At 23.4% G+C, this 20,720-nt stretch overlaps 1 protein-coding gene and 1 long non-coding RNA gene across 3 annotated transcripts in view; one reads left to right on the plus strand and one right to left on the minus strand.

The window, feature by feature from the left end:
- Positions 1–18,107, plus strand: part of LOC100867936 (uncharacterized) — an 88,227-nt gene extending 70,120 nt beyond the window's left edge. For both annotated transcript variants that reach the window (XM_031917401.2, XM_086912845.1), the window contains exons 3-5: positions 758–874; positions 5,233–5,429; positions 16,847–18,107. In XM_031917401.2, the coding sequence (XP_031773261.2) occupies positions 805–874; positions 5,233–5,429; positions 16,847–17,701 (1,122 nt within the window). In that variant the 5' untranslated portion in view covers positions 758–804 and the 3' untranslated portion in view covers positions 17,702–18,107. The remainder of the gene's footprint in view (positions 1–757; positions 875–5,232; positions 5,430–16,846) is intronic.
- The window catches only part of LOC147658638 (uncharacterized), a 59,628-nt gene that overhangs the window by 26,814 nt on the left and 12,094 nt on the right, over positions 1–20,720 (minus strand). The gene's annotated exons all lie outside the window — the stretch shown is intronic.

Raw genomic sequence — 20,720 nt, forward strand, 5'->3', positions numbered from 1 at the left:
TATTTGTATACCTCGCTTATTATTTTTAATATCATAAATGTTTAGGAAAAAACATTTTCATCACTCTTTTGTTCTTCTTCTTTGATATGAAAATTAAAACCAAAAATATTTAAATTTTTTAAAGCCAGAGATCAGAAATTAAATTAATGTTATATAAATAGCAAATAGAAATGACAAATATAATCACTAAATCTCAAAGAGATTTTTTAAAAAATAATATAATTAAAAAATATTAATGTTCAAATATTTTGATTATAAATAAACATTTTAAATCATATATACTTATATATTGTCAAAAATCAAAAAACAACAAATTGTTTGGGAATTCATTTATATTTCTCATTCTCTGAGATGAATAGATTGGAACTGAAAATAACAAAGATATATCAATGATTCATATATTAATTCTTAAATCTCTAACTCATTTGAAAGAAATCATGTATCAAATATCCAAATAATACATTTATTATAAAAAATAGAATAATTAATTATCAATCTAACAATAAGTTTATCAAAATATTCAATTTTTTATAAATATTTGAAAAACTAAAATTCAGTGGTATATATATATATATATTCTAATAATAACATGCCTTGACAATATGTTTCAAAGACAATTGATGAAGAGATTATATTTCTAAATAATCGTCATCGATTTTTATTACACAAAGAAACTTTGCTTTATAAATCTTTTTATCACGTGTTCTTTCTAAAATCTCCAATCATAATATATTATTTTGTTTATTCCTTTGTTTAGGGCACGTAACAAAAATCGAACTGGAGCTGGAGGAAGCTCCAGACGACATGATCCTCGTTGGATCGATGCCATCCGAATTGGACGTCACCGGTGAAACTAATTCGACCTATCCGGATGGTGAGTTGAAAAATCTTACAAAAGACTGGCAACCCTCGTTGCCTGTAATTTGAAAGTCACAATTCGTCTCCCTATTTTAAACCGAAGAATTCGAAAAGATTGAAGGAACAATCGAACCTTTAAACTTCATCATTATACGATCCATTTTTTCCAGTTTTTTATCGATCCATCACGTTTTAATCAAACGGACGTATTATCAATTCTTATTTTCATAGACAATTTGAGGCGCAAAAAATCTTAAGAGGAATAATTATAAATATTTTGAAATTAACAATTTATGATCTGATTGAGGATTGGAAATTAAATATGAGTGAGTTGATTATAAATTGAATAGAATTAAATATTTAAAATAATCATTTTTATTTATTCATTTATTAAAAACATTAATATTTAATTATTATATAAACATCAAATGCAGTTGATATAATAGATAAATAGAGAATGATTTGAGAAATTATTTCAAAATAAATTTGCCTATTAAAATAGAGAGAATTTATTTCACTTTATAACCAAAAAATAAAAAATAATAAAAACTTGGGGAAAAAAGAATTGAATTTACATTGATTGTCAAATATATATGTCGATACCATGTGTAAAATCTTGATATCTCATACTTCTATCATATTTCAATCTTTTGCATATATCTATTACACTCTATGATTCTTTTAAATTTATTTTATTTTAAACACTTTTATAATCAGTATGCTAATGAGCAAAAGGAACAAGACTTTACCGTTTCTTGTTATTACATTAGATTTCTTCCTTTAAAACGAAAACTTGATTTGCATACTAAACAAGTAGCACATAGTAGCTGAACCATACAATTTGATTCTCTTTTGTAAATGAAGTAGAATAATATATATATATATATACATATGTATGTATTTATCATTAATTTGTATATATGTATATACACATATATGTATTAAAATGAAATATAAAAATAAAAATTTTTTCATTTTATGATTTCTAAAAATAAGAAAAAAAATAAAACGTTTATTTAATCTGTTAAAATTTGATCAAGAAATTTTTTAAAGTATTGCAAATTATTTAAAAATATTATTTATTATTTAATTAATTTTATATATTTTTTGCTCAATAAAATTTTTTGTTTTGCAATGAACTTATAATTATTATTATTAAAAAATAATTGTACATTTTTTTTTATATTTATCATTTTTTTTTTACTACTTATTCGCAGTATGAGTATTGCACTTATTGCTCGTAAGATTTGTGATGAGCTCATTCGAGGAAATTCCTCATATGGAGAGCCCTTTCTGTTATTATCGCTCGCAGACTCTCTTTCAAGCCTGAATAAAGGATGATGTCTGAGAGAACTGTCGTTTTTTAAAGTTTGGTCGAATTTTTGCCATGCTTCGGCTGAACTAATTCTAAGAATGACATATTCACGGTTGACAATTAACATCATTCTAATTCGAGGAATTTTCCTCTAACTTGAGGGTGTCGCGATATCACAGGAACTCGAGATCCTCCCAATTGAAGGTTTCTGAGGGCACAAGCTTCACTTAAAGAAGTAAAGAAAGTTTTATTGTGAAGAAGTCGTACTCTGACCGTCGGACACGACAAGTAGATAGCTTGCAAATTTCACACATCGTGCTCTGACTTATTGTGACTTGAAAGAGAGTCTAATTATCACTCATTGAACGTGTCTGACTGCCGGATATGACAATTAGATTAGTTTCTTTGTAATTACGCATATGTACTATGACATTGAGAGATTATAGACACTTATAACTGCTTATACAGTCTTTAAGAAATATATCACTTGTTACGACATCTGTCGAAAAGCATTCTAAATCTTCCATTAGCTTCCATCTACTAATACTCTTATAATATTAATATTGCAGGTGCTACTTTCTAATTGTTGTATCAAGTAAAAATAATTAATATAAAAATTTGAAAATCTTATTAACATTGTAAAACAAAAATTGTTCTAATTAAGCATTAACTGAATATTTTAATTATTAAAATAATTGTATAAATATCATATATATATATTTAATATAAATTGTCGACAACATAATTCAGAATCAATCAATATAGAAACGTCACCCAACTTTTCTTTAACTATTTAACTTTACAGATTCTCGGTTATTGAAAAAGCATGACCGAATTCATTTTAAGATAAAGTTTGAGAAACTTTTAACCAGCATTGATGCTGCATTTCAAATTAAATTTCTTGTATTTAAAAATATAACACTGTAAAATTTGAAACTTTTCTTTTTACACGTAAACTTTTCTTGAAAATTAGTTTTATAAACTTTTCTTAAAAATGTTTGTATTCTGGTTCGTTTCTGGTTCCATAGCTGTAAATTTTTTAATTTTTTTTTAATTTAATTTTAACCAAATTCTTGCATAAAAACTAACTATCGACATTATTAATTTTGCAATGGCATAATCTGGGATCTTTCGTGTCACGAAATACTAAAAATTATAAATGCAAATCATACATACTGTTTTGAATTTTTATTTTGTTTAATTTTGTTTAGTTTAGTTTAAAAAATATTTGAAAAAATTAAATAAATTTTCTTCATGAATTCTTTTCATTCTTCAAATTTGCAAAAATTACATAGAATATAATAAATGATATATCATATAATATATCATCATAATTTGAAAAAAAAATATATTGTTTTGTTTTTGGTTTAAATTGTATATAAAGAGAACAAAATAACTTGTTCACATGAGATTTTTTCTGTGTATGAAATAAAGTAAAAAAATTTAAAAATGAAAAACATAAAATGAATTCAATTCTTTAAATAGAATCATATATTTTTTAATTTTTTCATTCATCGATTAACATTCTCTCAAAATTTTCTACAAAAAAAGTATTAATCCATGTTGCCCATTTTGCCTGTTCTTTGTCTTGAATATAATAAATTTTATAAAATTTAAATTATTAAATATCTTCTAATCTAATCATTTTTATCATACTTTCTTGTAGAAACAGAACATAACAGATTGCATCGATTAATATATTACAAATTATATGATTCCATCTAGAAAAATTAATAATACTAAAATATGCACATTTTCAAAATCAATCATATTTTACTCGAAATGTTTTTTAATATTGAAAAAAAAAAAGATATTTCAGATAATCTAATAACTAATTTGCAATATTATTATAAAATTAAATAAATAATAATTTATAAATAATTTTTCACATTTATATTAGTTAATCAAATTCAAATTTTAGCATTTTAAATATTATTATAATTTATTAGGCAATTTTCATTTGCTATTAGATATCACAAATACGATAAAAAAATTTCATCTACTTATATTTCATTTTGTCTAATATAGAAAGATATAATTCTATCTATCTTTTATGCTAGATATTAAATTATGATTAAAAGAATTATTTAATTTTTACTACAAACCTGTAAAATTTCAGAAATATTAGAATTTTCGAATTATCAAAATTGAACACTTGTTGAAATTATTTTTTTTTTTTTTTTTTGCTTATATTGCTTCCTTTGAAACATTTTGTACATCTACTATAATGTAATATTAGGTTTATGTATACAATGGAGCGCGTCAATGAGGTAGCTTAAATTGGCTGAGCGCATCGTATTCATTGATTCAGGAAGATCCTATTGAACAAGTAGCTCTTATTGTATGTGCATAATGTACGAGTCCTTTGATGCCACATTTCTCGTTTGTTAGAATATTTGGTTGCAGTTACATCCTTTAGAATAAACAGATATTGGAACAAAAATCAATACTATACTAAAATCAATTTGGAAGTGATATTTGGATATTTTTATACAAATTTAAATCGATAAAAAACAAATATTAGCTTATGAATACATAAAATGACTCTGAAAGAGACTATTTAAATTTCTTCTTTATTTTTAATGTTATGTTTAAAATGTACATATATAGACTGTTTATGTATAATTTTAATGACTTTAAAATAAATTTATCCTTCGATGTATCATGTAAAAAATAATTGAAAGTTTTAATTTATATTTTATTTAAAAATCTTGAAGTGAATTATAATAATTAAAATTTTTATGTATACGTATCTGAAACTTCTTTATAAGGTATCCAAATGATGTTCAAGGATCTATGAATATTTTATAAATAACAGATGTAAATTTATGATATTCAGATGAGAATCAAATTTAAAATATTTAGCACATTATTACATTTACATATTTTCATAGAAGAAACATTTGAGTGTTGATTGAGGGAATTAAAAAGATTATGCAAAATAATTAAACTTCAAAATACTTTTAATGTATGTTAATTATGCTAGATTGTTAATATTTAACGAATTTGTTATAACTTATATAATAAATTTAAAATAACAAGAAATAATATTATTTCAGGTATCCCGGGACCAGGTGCAGTCATAGTCAGAGCAGAAGAGGCTTTGATAGTTATTTTGGTTCTCCTCCTTTGGGCTGCGGCAATTGCATTATTCTTCAATCGATGGGGAAAAATCAGAATGTTAGAGCCATATCAACCGAAATTTCAACAACAACATAGATCAAGTTGTACCACAATTGAGCAAAATCAACTTCAGGTAAAATACATTATATTTTATTTTTAAGATTAAGAAGAAAATCATAGTAGAATACATTCTTTTTAAGAAAAATAAAATAATTCTTAGCATATTTATCAATGTGAATATAGACATGCTTTTTTTTTTTATATTTCATAATTAATAGAATAATATAAGATAAACTAAATTTTTGGTGAGTCTTAAAAATGTTTTTTTTTTCTGTTTTTTTTTTTTTTTTAATGAAATTGCAACATTAATTTCTTTTACTTTAGATAATTTAGACAATTTATATCAACGCTTACTATCAATATTTTACATTTCTGATTCTATTTTCTCTTTTGCATGGCATCTTTTGTCTCTCACCTGGAGTCTAATTGTCATCTGTTGTATGGACAGAGAAAACTTGTAGATTTGAAATCTTTGCATCCAAAGAATAAAGTAAACTTATTCTAAATAAAAATTAACTAATAATTGCGCATTAAATTACATTTAATATTCGATAAATTTAAGTTTCAATCCAAGATCAAATGAAATCAAATTAAACTGAATTTCAACAAAATTTAATTGCCAAAGATTCAGATTAAAGGAAATGATATATAATATAATATATTTCGAATTAAATCACAACTCAAATCTAATCCAAATTTTAAATTTACCTTAATTCAATTCCATTCTAAAATCTTAAAAATACAATATCGAAACTATTTTGTGTATTTGAGATCGAGTGGTAGATATGTGAATGAAATTTATGATATGAAGACATATGAAACTTATTCAATAAGAATGATAGCATGTTTCAAGTTATATTTTGTTAACATATTGAGCGAAACAAGGTAAACATTCATAACTTGTTCCTATTAATTCCTTGAAATTAGAACGAAATTGTATGATTAACTTTAAATCGATTAGCTTGAAATTAATCATTAATTTATTATTATTCATTTATCATAATTTATTTTTATATAATAAAACTAATTAATTTTGAATAAAAAGATTTCTTCATTCTTTTTCCTCTTTTTTCCTTCCTTCCATCTTTATCGATCTCTCGAAAAGAAACCAGTTTTTAATAATATTTTTTTAATTAACATGTTTATAACAATATTTTCGATCTATAAAAAAAATCTGTGCGATTCTATCATCAGTTAAATAAGTTTCTTGTCGCACTAACTTTCTCTTACAATCTTCAACATCCTTCGGATCATGCAATAAATTTAAATAATATAAAGAATGAAATAATGGATGATGTTTTTACAGTAAAGGAATTTTTGTGTCTCGTACTGTCTATATTTCATAGACAAGTACTTATATATGTATTGCAGATAATGCATTTCCATTGCACTTTTTTTCTAAAGATGCCCCCACACGATCAATAATATCGACAAGCATTTTGATAAATACTCAATAATATTGATTGTATGCAAAAATATTGAAAAGGATCATTAATATTATTTTTAATATAATCCTGTATCCAGATCTCTTTAAAGAAGATTTATGTCTGATTAGAGGACATTTTTCTTATAATTTAACAGTTGCATAAATATTATTGTTATATCGGCTCAGAGTTAAAAAAGATATCGATAAACTCACTGTCATTATTCTTCTCTTATTTATTTTTAAGAATTAATCGATACAATTGAAGTTGATTTTAACGTATTAAAAATTATTGATGATTATTTATTAAATAAAATTGACTTTTATATATATATGTCGTGAAGAAAATATTAAGTTGTGACTTTTTTCATGCAATTTTCATACAAAACAAAACTTTTTTATATAAGTTATTCGAAGAGACATTTATCCTGCTTAACATCAGATAGTACTTATTGTTGAAAAGAAAATTATACTTTGAATATTACGAACTTTTAACAGAGTTTAAGCTAATAACGACCTCAAACTTTTAGACAATGGTAAATGTTGAATACATTGAATTCAATGCACCATATAAAAGAAGAATATAGAATCTTTTGTGCGACCAAGCATGAATTATATTTTTATAATTGAAGATAAATTCCAAAAGGCAAAATTAAATAATGTAAACAGGATAATAAACTATATAAATATATTATAAACGTACTAATACATAAATAATATTCTTCCATAACCATTCGAATTCAGCTTTTATTTTTATATGATATTAATATTTATATATGTTAATAAAATAGAAACTGATATAAAACGGCAAAATAGTTTGTAGATTTTTAAATAAGAAAAATATAAGATTCTAAATTAGAGGAATATGTCTCATATTTTGACATTTATAATTAAGAGTTTATTATATTTTTTATATTTAAAAATAAAAAAAAAATATTCATTAGGATTTGCTGATAGAGAACAGATTGTATGAATGTCAATTTTTTACATGGAATAATTTTTATTGTACAGTACTGAGTTATTTTTATCGAAAAATCTTTAATTTATCATATTTTATCACAAAATATAAATTCTCTTGTACAAAATATGTTTTAATTAAAATATTTTTTAAGATATGTCGTAAAGACAATTTTGTTCAAAACTTTAAGTAAGAGAGTGTGTACAAATGAAATGGGAATCGCATTATTTCACAAAAAATAAACAAAATAAAAAATAAAAATAAATAAAATATGTAGTTTCATAAATATATAAACTGATGAAAAACATATTGATAAAATTTTATATATAACTCTATATTATATTTTATATATTATCTATATTTTATCTCACGTCAATGATGAATTATTATGACACATGAGTACGCTCAGGGGATATTCCATACCGAAGTTAAATACTAATTTTAATTAAATCCGATATATTATTTACAATGATAAAATATAAAACTCATAATTACTTTTTAACACAAAACCACATTGTCGATTTTTTACAAAAAATTCTTTTCGAAAATTTTAGATAAAATTTTATTCTAAAATTAAATATAATAATTTATGATTATATTTTATGATTCATTTTCATTGTAACAAAAAACAATAGAAATAATCATAAATAAAGAAATTTGAAATAGATTAAAGAAAATTATTAAGTAGGAATTCTTAATTTTATAAGAAAAAACAATAAATTTTATCATAATAATTAATGTTAAATATAAACAAGAGTTAAAAAACATAAAAAAATAATTAAAGAAAATAAAAAATCAAATTGAAATTCTTACATCAATTTTTTTTGTTTCATAGTATTCTTATTTCATAATGTAGTTATCTTAAGATAAATTAAAATTCTTATTTCATATTTAATATCGACAATAAAAATTTGAACAATAACACAATAACTATAGTTTGATAATGAATTTTAGAAAAATAAATAGATTTAGAAAAATTAAAAATATATTTAGAAGTTATTTATCAATAATTTCAATTTAAGAAATTGATATTTATCTATTTAGATTCATAATCCAAATTAATTGATATTAAATATATTATTGATAAAAAAAATAATATTATGAACAATGAAGGAAATTTTTTATCCCTCCTAAAAATTATTTTATTTTTGATGGAGAAATTATATTTGCATTTCTGAAATTATATAATTTCATATTTTATTCAAATTCAATAAGAAATATTAAAAATTCTATTAAAAATAAAAATAATCTTTATATATTGATAAAAAATAATAACGAAATAATTAAAACATTATATCCTATCCTTCGAAGCTATACAATTTTTATTTAAAACATTATTCTTACAGTATAATTCACAATGTTATTTGAAATAATGTTAAAATTATTACGATAATCATCCTATATGTTTCTTCAAAAAATGATTATCCTAAAAGATTTATTTATAATTTATGTATTATAGTTGTATTGTATATGTATTATATAGTATATACCTGCATGTTTATAAACAATCAGACAATGTTATTAAAATTGTATCTATGAAAATTGAACATGTAATTGTACAATATACAATTTTTTTTATTTTTACAATATTTCATACAAAGCATTTTTATAAAATTTCAAATGATAAATCTTATTACTTAATTTTAAATTTTTAAATATTTCATAGATTTACTCTTTTTTTTCATCAGAATCAAAAGCAAGTTAAATTAACATTTTAAAATATATAAGTAGAAAAATTACATATATATACATTACATATATAAAAATCTAACAAATGTATTTATTACAGAATTTATTTCAAAAATATATGTAATTATATTTTATTTTCAAAACGATCCAGCATCTGTTTCCAGGATATTATTTTGTTCTTTGCTCTCAATAGATATAAAAAGAGAGCAATGAGTGCTATGCGGAGATAGAGAGGAAACGGAAATCGTCTCGTTCGTATCTCGTACCGCCAAAGACGACAACCAATCGGTAACCAGCCGAGAAATTATATAGGAGGTCAGTTCTCGTGACTCCTGCAATCTCCAATCACAGCTTCGAGCTACCAGGCTTTTCTAATATAACCCTAGAAGAGTCGTGTGTCGTGTGTTGCTTCTGGAATTGGCGGTTCTAGGAACCTAGAAACTCATATACCACGATTTACACCGATGAAACACATTCAATAAAATACGTACAATCGTATTTTCTTTCTTCGGCTTTTCTCGTATTTTTGCGTTTGATCGATTTATGATCGAGTTCTCGATCATATCTTTATATACAGCTTTCTTTTTTCTAAAGTTACGTTTAATATAATTGCGAAATTTTATTTAATTAATGAACAATCTAAAAATATGTGCGATATATTGTCTTATAATAATGCAATTCAAAAATTTTGATTTATCAATGAAAATTTGTATGTATGTAGAGAATAAATTATATGTGAAATAATTATTAAAGAGAATTCTTAAAATTTCTGAATAACATGACATTTTATTTTTTATATAATCATTATTATGATGGAATTAAAATTAAAAGATATTAAAAATTAAAAAAATATTTTTTCTTTTTTTTATCATGATTAGAATTGAAAAGATATTATAATAAAGTCACTTTTTATTCCAATTATATTTTTTAAAATAAATGATGAAATTAAAATTAAAATGACTTAATATCTTAAGATAACACTAATTTCGAAGTAGTCACGATTGATTGTGTTAGGATTTTATCAAGTTGATATGTACACAACATTTAATCGATTTCAAAAGATCCAAAGGTCAAACAAAGTGTATTGTTCTTAGGAGAAATGTGTTTCCCCAGTATACACCATTGCAACATTGGCGCCTCGTCTTTGATTCTTTGATAGAAATTGGCTACATCGTGTAACCTCTTAAAATTATGAAATTGTCAAGTCCATCAAGACGACACGCTTTTATTTTGTTTGTATTTGATTATCCTATAAATAAAATCATTTTAAAAAATAATATCACTTATGCATTTAATATATATAAATATGTATGTACTTATACTTTCAATCTCTTGGTTTTACTGTGCATGTTACAATTATGAGATAGCAATTATTTTTATTTAAACTATATTTATTATAAATATATTTTCGTTTATTAAAAATGAAAATTTGATAATTACATAGAAAAAAAATAACTCTTTACTAATTTCAATAATTCTGAAATATACTGTTAGAAACAATTTTTCTCTCCACATATAATTGTTGTCTTAATTATATGGAAACAGAGAAGAAATATACGGAAAAATATTTTTAATTCTACATATATATATATGTATATATTTTAACGATTTGACTTTTAGGTTGAAATTTAAAATAAATTTAGATTAGATTGAATTTATATTCTAATTCTGAGGGGATATTCTGGTTTTATTGTACCATTAACATAATTAATAAATTTTTTGAAATTACAGTTACATTATACCTTATTAAAGGGATATATCCTATCCATGAAATACGAACGAATGATGAATATAAATTATTGTAGCATATAATGGTATATTTTTACATTATAAACTGAATTTTTAATGATTGAATTTGGATGCCAATACTAAGTCGATAAAAGGTGACAATTTTATTTCATCTTTTCATGAATTAATATTGATTAGGATAAATAAAAAAACGGCATCATGAGATAAAATCAAATTATAATGTAAATTAATTTAAATCCAATATTTTAATTCATAAAATATCGAAAAAGTCTACATAATATTAATGACACACGTAAATTTTGATTTTTGCATACGAGATGCATATACTTAACTCCATTTTGATTTTGTTTAAAATAGTCATGACTAATGTACTTCGTCGATGGATTTTACATGATAGACGAGAAAATAAACAGACTGAACACGTTAAAAACGTTTGAGCACATTTCTTGTTTCTATAATAAAAGGAAGAATTTAGAATTCTTCGAGGAAAATTTATAAATAACATTTTATTTCAAATATTTAAATTTTATTAGATATAGTAATAGCAAAAATTATAAATGAATAAACTATATAGAAAATATAGAAAGTTAAGAAAGGATTAGTTTTTTTCCATATCTTATGCACTGTTAAAACTTTAATTGTATACATTTAATTAATTTCAAAATCACATAGTCAATATATATAAAAGCAATTATATTATTATTATTATTTTAAAAAATAATATTTCCAATTTCCATTTTCTTTTTTATAATATAAAATATTTTAATTAGATTTTTTTCATTTATTTCATATCATATACACAGATATATATTTTTTTAATAATTATTTTGTTTGATTATGTTTGATCGAAAATTTTTTTCATAGTCAAATAAAAAGATGATTGTTCCTATCTTTGGCAATTATACGGTATCATATATTTAATTTTATCTAAAGACCATATTATAACGAAAATGAAAAAAAATCGTAGAATAAAAATTATTTTTTCGAAAATATTTTTAATCATAAATAAGCGATGGAATATTTTTTTCTCTGCCAATAACCATTATCAATGAGATAAATTTATTTCAGTATATAATAATTATCGATGAGAAAAATTTATTTCGATTGGTCATAACAGTTATCGATGAGAAAAATTCTATTTTGGTCGGATATATTTATCACGTTTCGATCATTCATAACTCATAACAGTTATATTATTTCTATTACATTTCTATTATCATAATTTTATCATAATTAATACTTAATAATTAATAATATTTAATACTTGATGCTTAATAATTATAATAATTAATAATTAATTTTATCATAATTATCTTTATTTGAATTTATAATATAATTCGTTTTAATAAAAATTTTGTTGTATTAAAGTGTTTCATTCTATTTTTATCTAGGATTTATACTATACGTCATTGATACTGGTTATTAATAATTTGAATCAAAAATTTCTACTATTTACAATATAAAATAAAAAGTTAATAAAAGTTTATAAATATATATATATATATATATATATATATATATATAAAACAAATTTTTAACTTTTATTTATAATATATGTAATATAAATTGAATTTTTATAGAAATAGTTTTATCTCAGGATTTTAGACACAGAAAATTTGAGGAACTGTATTATTTTTTTAAATTCATTTTAAATTCGATAGTTAATATTGCGAATATAAAAAATTTACATACATTATCGTATTCGTTACAAAAAGCATTAAAACTTCATTACAAGCTCTATCACTTTTTTTTTTCAAAAGTTTATTATTTTCGAGAAAAACACTGGTCCAATGCAAGCGAAACACAAGAGGCTATAAAGCTTTATAAGTTTATCCTCTTTCTCGTAAAAACTATTTCCGCCTTACTAAGGTTTATTGCAAGTACTTGAGATCCGTACCATTCTTTTGTTCTTCTCTTCAAAATAAAAGGATATCTGTTTATTGAAATTGCTGTATCATCCACGTAACTTGCACACGAAGCTTCCTATATATATATATATCCTTTTCATAAGAATCCAAAATGAAAATAGTTTTTTAACATCAAAGTGCTAATTCCATTCGATTAAATCATTATATTGAATCATAATTATTTACAATTAAATTCTTATTTAATATATAACAGTAATTCTTAATAATAATTAATAATCCAAAATTAATAATTCTTTCTAATTTCTGATAATTGTCGATACTTTTATGTCTGTTCATTGATTATGTTTATTTAATCTTAATTTTGTTATTGTTCGTCCAATTACAAACCCTAATTCAGTATATCAATACAACAACTAACTTGTATGAAAGCGATCAATAAATTGATTCAACAACCCATTCATGCTGCGACTTACGAGCATACTGGCTTCCAAGTGAATTCAACACTATTCCAAATCCCAAATGTACGTTTTGTGTCCATCGATATCATGAACATTCGTAGAAAACAAATTACAAAATACTTATACTTTTAAGAGAGTTAACAAAATATTTGTTAAGCTCATATTCGTAGAATATCTTTGAAGAAAGCCAAACACAAACATAAAAGTTGATATACAAAAATATTGATCGAGATTTATCTATGAAATATATAAGTAATTAATGATTGATAGAATTGAGAGATTTCGTTTAACGCAAACTTTAATTGCTTATAACTTAATAAATAAATCTTTTTATATATCAATTTTTTATACTTATTTTTACTTCTAGAAATCGAGTTTTCAAAGATCGAATATATCAACATCTTGTTATATTAAATAAAAGATTTGCATATATTTATATTAATAAATTTTATTGTATTAATTTATTATGGAAATTATTTAATAAAAAATTCATAAAGTAATTTCATTTTTGAAATTATTTTTAAAATTTCATTCTTAATTCCTAAAAATATCTCTTTTTATGGACAATCAATTCAAAAAAATTCAATAAAGATTTATGATCTTTCAATATGGGGCTAGATGATTATTTGAAATTTTTGAATGATTGAACATCTTGAATATTCAATAAATCTTGATTTTTAAGATTTGCTTGGTTTGAGATAAACGCAGTATTTTACACAACGATATTACCTATGTACACGAAAGAGGTTGGATCTGCCATGTATGTGCTTGATAAATGTGAAATATCGGTAAAGTTCTATATTCTTTGTGTGGTATCTCTGCAATGCGTTTCATTAAAATCGTAGCTATTGTAACAAAGGAACATTTTAATTGGTTTTATTCTGACAGAGAATTAAATAGTAAGAATCGAGAAAATTAAGAAGTATTAGGAATCATATATAAACTTCCTTTTTTTTATTTTATTCTAAATAACGAATTCTTAAAAATATTTTATACATTAATTTAATTTTTTAATCGTAAATTAAATTATAAATTTAACGTATGAAAAACAAGAAAATTCTCATATTTATTTTTTTATTTTATATAGTAAACTTTATAAAAAATAAATAATAGTATTTTATAAATTAATAAATAATTAATAATGATAATAATAAATAAATAATATATGTAATAAATAATTTAATGATCAAATATTAAATAAACTTAGATAATAATATTTAAAATAAAGAATACAAATATTTATATTATTTGTTACATATGATTAATTTGAAATAATATTATTTCAATTATAATTCCTTTTTTTATAATTAAATAAAATATTATTTTAAATAATTGTTTCTAATATATCTTAAAAAATTATTACTTCAATTAATGAGTGTATTTATTATAGTTGAAATAAATTTTTAAATAGATTGATTGATTTAATATAAATCTTTAAATATTATTGCATTTCAATTAGTATGTAACTATTTCCAATTTTCTGTTTAAAAGAAATCCAATATTGTTAATATATTATCAAGACATAATGTGATTTGAAAACAATTTAAAATATAATAATCTATATTTTTTTACATTCTAATATCATTCTAAGCAAAGATAAAATTTAATCTTTATCGTTAAATTAACAATTTAAAAACATCATGTACAAAAATATTTTCAAAGCAATTTTAATATATTATTACATGATGATCATTAAATGATTTTTACAGTCTGATATAATTTGAAATTAATTTATTGTTAATCAAACTAAAATGTTATCCAATGGCTTGATTCAAATAAAACCAAGAAAATTTTTAGTTTATATACATTCTATTCGTGTTCTACGAAGCTTGGATAATATATTACTCCTATATGCATCAACTGAATTACGTACATTCATCCTCTTTTTAGTTGAATAGTTCAAATGAAATCTCAGCAAAGATTTGTCAACAATTTTTCTTCACTTTTCATCGAGAATTCTCTTCAATGACAGATATTTGTAATACTATACAGATATTTGAATTATAATAAATTTTAAAATAACAAAACAACACAAGAAAACTTGTTTTCTAACAAAATAAGTGTAAGTTAATAATCAATAACAATGTGTAATAATATATTAATAAAAATGTGATTAATCAATTTTGATTAACAATTTTTAAATTTGATCTCAATGTTTTTAATTTATTCATTTTTATTTATAATAAATTGTATAAAATTATTATAAAATGTTATATTACATGTTATATAAATCTATATAATTCATCATAAAAAATATGTTAAAATAATTTAAATAGATTATTTCTTTAAAAAATAAAAATTATGTATTTTATATTCTATGCTAAAAACTCTTATCTTTAATTCATATCCAAATCCTTAAGAAAAATTCTACAATCAGCAGACACAAATAATAAATGAAAAATCTTTTTAAAAAAGCAAGATTTTGCATTTCTTATAATTTTTCATTTAATCATCATTGATAAAAATCACCATTTTCAAAGTACATAGGTTTAAATTCTTGCTAATTTTAAAATAATATATATATATATATATTTCTAAAAAATATTGTTTGTGTTAATCTTAATATTAAGATTTAAAGACTTTAAATTGATTTAAATGTTATCATTGTATCCTAAATTCTCTTTTTGGAATAAACCGAATCTTTGTTTAATCGATAATTCAAGTTAAATAATCGAAGATGTTTTATAGATTTGAAAAAAGAAATTTTCAAATTACAGTCATTTTTTTCTTACGTTGTACGAGGAAACTACTATACTGTGCTACGTTGGATCGTTTTTCTTTTTCTTTGAGGATCGTTATATTCCTTATTTTACCCCATATTCGTTCGTGCAGAAAGGTTAGCTCACGTTCAAAGCAAGCATCAATTTTTAATTATCAATAACTAGGAAAGGGGAAAACGCAATTTTTCTTTAACTTGAAAAATCACATCTTAGGTTTTATATAACATAACCGAATACAAAAGTACAAAAATACATCGATCATTCTAAAATTCTTTCCCTCGAATCGAATAAATAGAACTATCAAAATTCTGCTCTATTCCTCCTGTTAATATTAAACGTGACTTAATTTTCCTTTCGACGAAATTCCTCCGCACAAAACGACCTCACATTACCTCTCTATTGCTACTGCTAAATTACATCACGTGGCCAGGCAGTCTTCTGTCAAATCCAAGCATCGTATCATGCACTTCGTCTAATCTAACGCTAACTAATGGATATAATGCGGCACACATTATTCGCATCATCCTCTTCGTTCTAGAAAAAATTAAGTCTAACTAAACATGGCAACGTTTAATCAAGAATTGAAATCGATATTTGATAGATCGCCAATTTTCTCTGTTCGCAGAACAATCGGCGCACATTCTCGAAATGCAATATACTCTGCAGCGACTACCCGACGGGGCACGAATTGAGCTATGCTCCGGGTCAAACGCGGCCGAGGCAGAACAGCGTGTTCATTGGCTCCAGTGCATCTTTGCTGCCAGGTGGTCAAGGTACACCGCGACGCACGAAAAGCGCGTTCGACCTCCAATTCTTGATGTTTTCCGAGGGCAATGCCGTGCCGGATTCCTCCATCGAGTCGGATACGCAGAGAAACTTTAAACAGATCAGTGAATCGACGAAATTGTTGCAACGCGAGCGAAAGGCCAGCGTCTGCTTGGACAGAGGAGGCTCGGAGGCTAAACCTTTGTTCAGGGACAGAGGGATGAGTATCTGTCAGCTCGATAGCTCGCCGAAATCGTGGCAACGGGATCGTGGGATGAGCATCTGCCAATTCGACAGGATGGACGTGCTTGCCAGACCGCTTCAAAGAGATCGAGGGGGAAGTATCTGCCATTTTGACAGGATGGACGTGTTGGCCAGGCCGTTGCAGAGAGATCGCATAGGTAGCGCTTATCACTTCGACAGGACAGACGTTCTGGCCAGGCCTAATTTTTCCCTTGGCAAGTCGTTGCTGAGAGAAAGACGCGTCAGCATGTGTAACTTTTTGGAGAAGGACGAGGAAACGGTGAGGGCTGTTCAGATGGAACGGCGTTTGAGCAGCAGCAATATTGAGAAAATCGTGAAGGAGGAGGGAAGGCAGGAGACATTCGCTAAATGCATGCCCGAAGAGAAAAAAGACAGCTCTTATCAATTGGATCAACCGTGTTGCAGCAAAACGGCCGACGCTGTATTTGGATACAAGGCTACTTGTGTGTAGGAATTATGTAAAGTTATAATATGGATTTTATTATTGGATGAACGAGGATAATTGCTATAATTTTCAAGGGGGAAACAGTCTTTGAGTTTATGTCGCAAGAGCAGGCATTCTTGTCATGAATGATTTGATATGCGAGACAATGGGCATTTTTATACATACTTTCGGCCATACATAAACAAAAAACGAGTGATCTTCTATAATGTCGTTAATGATATCTCCCTTGTATGACATAATCATGTAGAATCACACACTGGTGAATGAAATTTTCTTTTTTTTCATATCTTTATTTGTTATAATGAATTGTAAAATTAAATTATTTACTGTATACTCTGTTTATACATTAGAGGATTCATTTAAAAATAATATCTTTTTAAAAATAAAATTAAACATTTCCTAAAATATCAAATATATTATGTTTCATGTTATAAATGGAAGATAACTCACATTTATAAGCATATTCAGTAGCTTTTTGAGCCACGTAAGGTTGTCGACAGAGACAATTCACTACCTCCTCTATCATGGCTCAGTTTTACATAAGAATTTTTACATAGAAAGAATACATGGCATCACATTATCCCCATTACTACAGAAATACGTCACATGATCAGGCTTGTATTGTAAAACCAAGCATTTTATTGTCACGTGACGTTGTCTCTGCCTAATTTAACAATAATAGTGAAGATAATATCATATATTATAACATTATATAATATAACATCATATATTCTCTGTATTAGAGGGGAATTGAATCCCTTCCTAATGATAAAGGAAATAGCATATGGTAATTCTATACATACATGTGTGATGCAGATAACCATTGATAACAAGAATCACATATGTATGACATGCAAATTTGAGAAAACCATATAAAAAAAATTCAATAAAATCTATTTTAAATAGTTAACAATTATATTTATCGTCAAAGAAAAATATTTTTCATGTTTTTCAAATTCTCATTATTTTTTTAATATAAAACTGATTAAACTGATTGTATTTAATACAATGATTTCAAATTTAAGGTTTCACTTTTGTAACAAGTTTTAATGTTCGCTCGTGGCCAAAAATACCCTTTGATTTAAACAAAAAAATATTATATTGTACATATTATGATTATTATTATTCTGATGCAAATAAATTCAGTTTATTTATTTATTATTTTTTTTAACGAATGATACATTCAATAAATTTTTAAAATTAAATATGCATTGTTTATATAAATATAAAATGAAACGATATGATTAAGATTTTACAAAAATAGCAAAGAAACCAAGATAATTTTAAATTTACTATTTTTAGGTAATTTTAATTTGATAAAGAAAACAATGATTGGTTGATAAATTATTATAGTAAACGATTGAAATATTCGGGTAATAATTTAAAAATAATTTCAATAATATTTTAAATTAAAATTGTACAAAAAAAATGATGAATTATGATAAAAAGATATTATGATGAGAAATATGAATTAGGGTTAAGTTCAAAACAAAAATTCAGATGAAAGAAAAAAAAAATTTTTTTTCCGGACAAAACATCTCGAATTTTAATCATTATAAAGAAATACAAAACGATATATTAATTGTAAAAAGAATTATATTTTTTGTGAATGCAATTAAGATAAAAATTAAAAACGTTTCTTCAATAGTAAATAATTATAAATCACATCACTTCCCATATATTTTTTTAGAAAAGGAAACATTTTCCTTTCTTTATTATTTTTGAAATAGAAATTTGAAATGAAACAAAAATTAAATGTTAATTAACAATGTCAATAAAATTCATTTAGAAAAATGAATTTTTCTTATAATAAATTCAAGAAATAATTAATAATAATTAATAATAATTAATAAACAAAATATAAGGAAAACAAATAATTTTTATGAGTTTTATACATTTTTTCAAAACGACAAATGTACACGTATATGTTACGAACATACACGAATACACAATGTTATAATATTTTTTGATATATGTACTTATGTAAAAATTACTTTACAATCTAATATAATAATATAATGTCATAATTATTTATTAATCATTATTCATCGTAAATTGCGTGTTGCAATTAATCATTGATTTAACAAATTCATAATTTTGATTATACAATTTTTTTATTCTGATGTGATATAGACCTCTCGATAAGATCTCCTACAGAAAAATGGTAGTAGATTTTAATAACAAATAAGATTTTTAATGAAAAAAAAAAAAAAAGAGAGAGAAATAAATCTTCCCTGCATTACATACAAAATTAAATATTTAGAAACTATAATATCAAAATAGATCTATTCGCAAACTAAAATTTTTATTTTATTATAGTGAACGTAAATGGGTACAACTATGTTATTAAGCTGGTTTATGTAAAATAATGAATTAGATAAGAAATTAAAATAATATCTAACCACGAATATTAATCTAAATTGAATCAGACAATTTTGAATTTACTTGTGTAATGAGAAATTAATGATTCAAAAGTCTTATTTTATTTTATTATTTTTATTATATTTTTTTAATGATAATAAAAATTAAAATCAAATTATAGATATCGATTTTATTTCCAATTAAATTTTGTCGAATTTCTGCGGGAAAAAAATACGACATCATATGATTTCTATTGCTACATTAGACAGAAGCGTGTGATCAGATTTCTGTCAATGAAAGTGAAAAAATTTTGTCTGCAAGATATAAATCATGTTTGATCTATATTATATTATTTTTATTTATCTATTTACATCTGTTCCACAAAATGCAATATATAAAATTGCTTATATTGCTAATATAATAAATTAATATAATAAATAATAAAATTTTTTTTCATAAATTAAAAAAGTCAATATTTTTAGATTTCGGATTTGAATTATAATTTCAAAAACGAAAAATTATTCGTATAAATATTAATTCAAAAACGTGTGATTCAATGCAAAATAGTTCTATAAAATATATTTTGTGAAATATTATACTTAACTCTTTCGGTCATGTACCATATTTTGTGCAAAAAAATTGTCTCAATAAATTTACACAAAAA

Source organism: Apis florea, unplaced genomic scaffold (assembly GCF_048593485.1).
Source record: "Apis florea isolate Af1SG1 unplaced genomic scaffold, ASM4859348v1 contig_1794_pilon, whole genome shotgun sequence".
In the NCBI taxonomy this organism is placed as follows: Eukaryota; Metazoa; Arthropoda; class Insecta; order Hymenoptera; family Apidae; genus Apis; species Apis florea.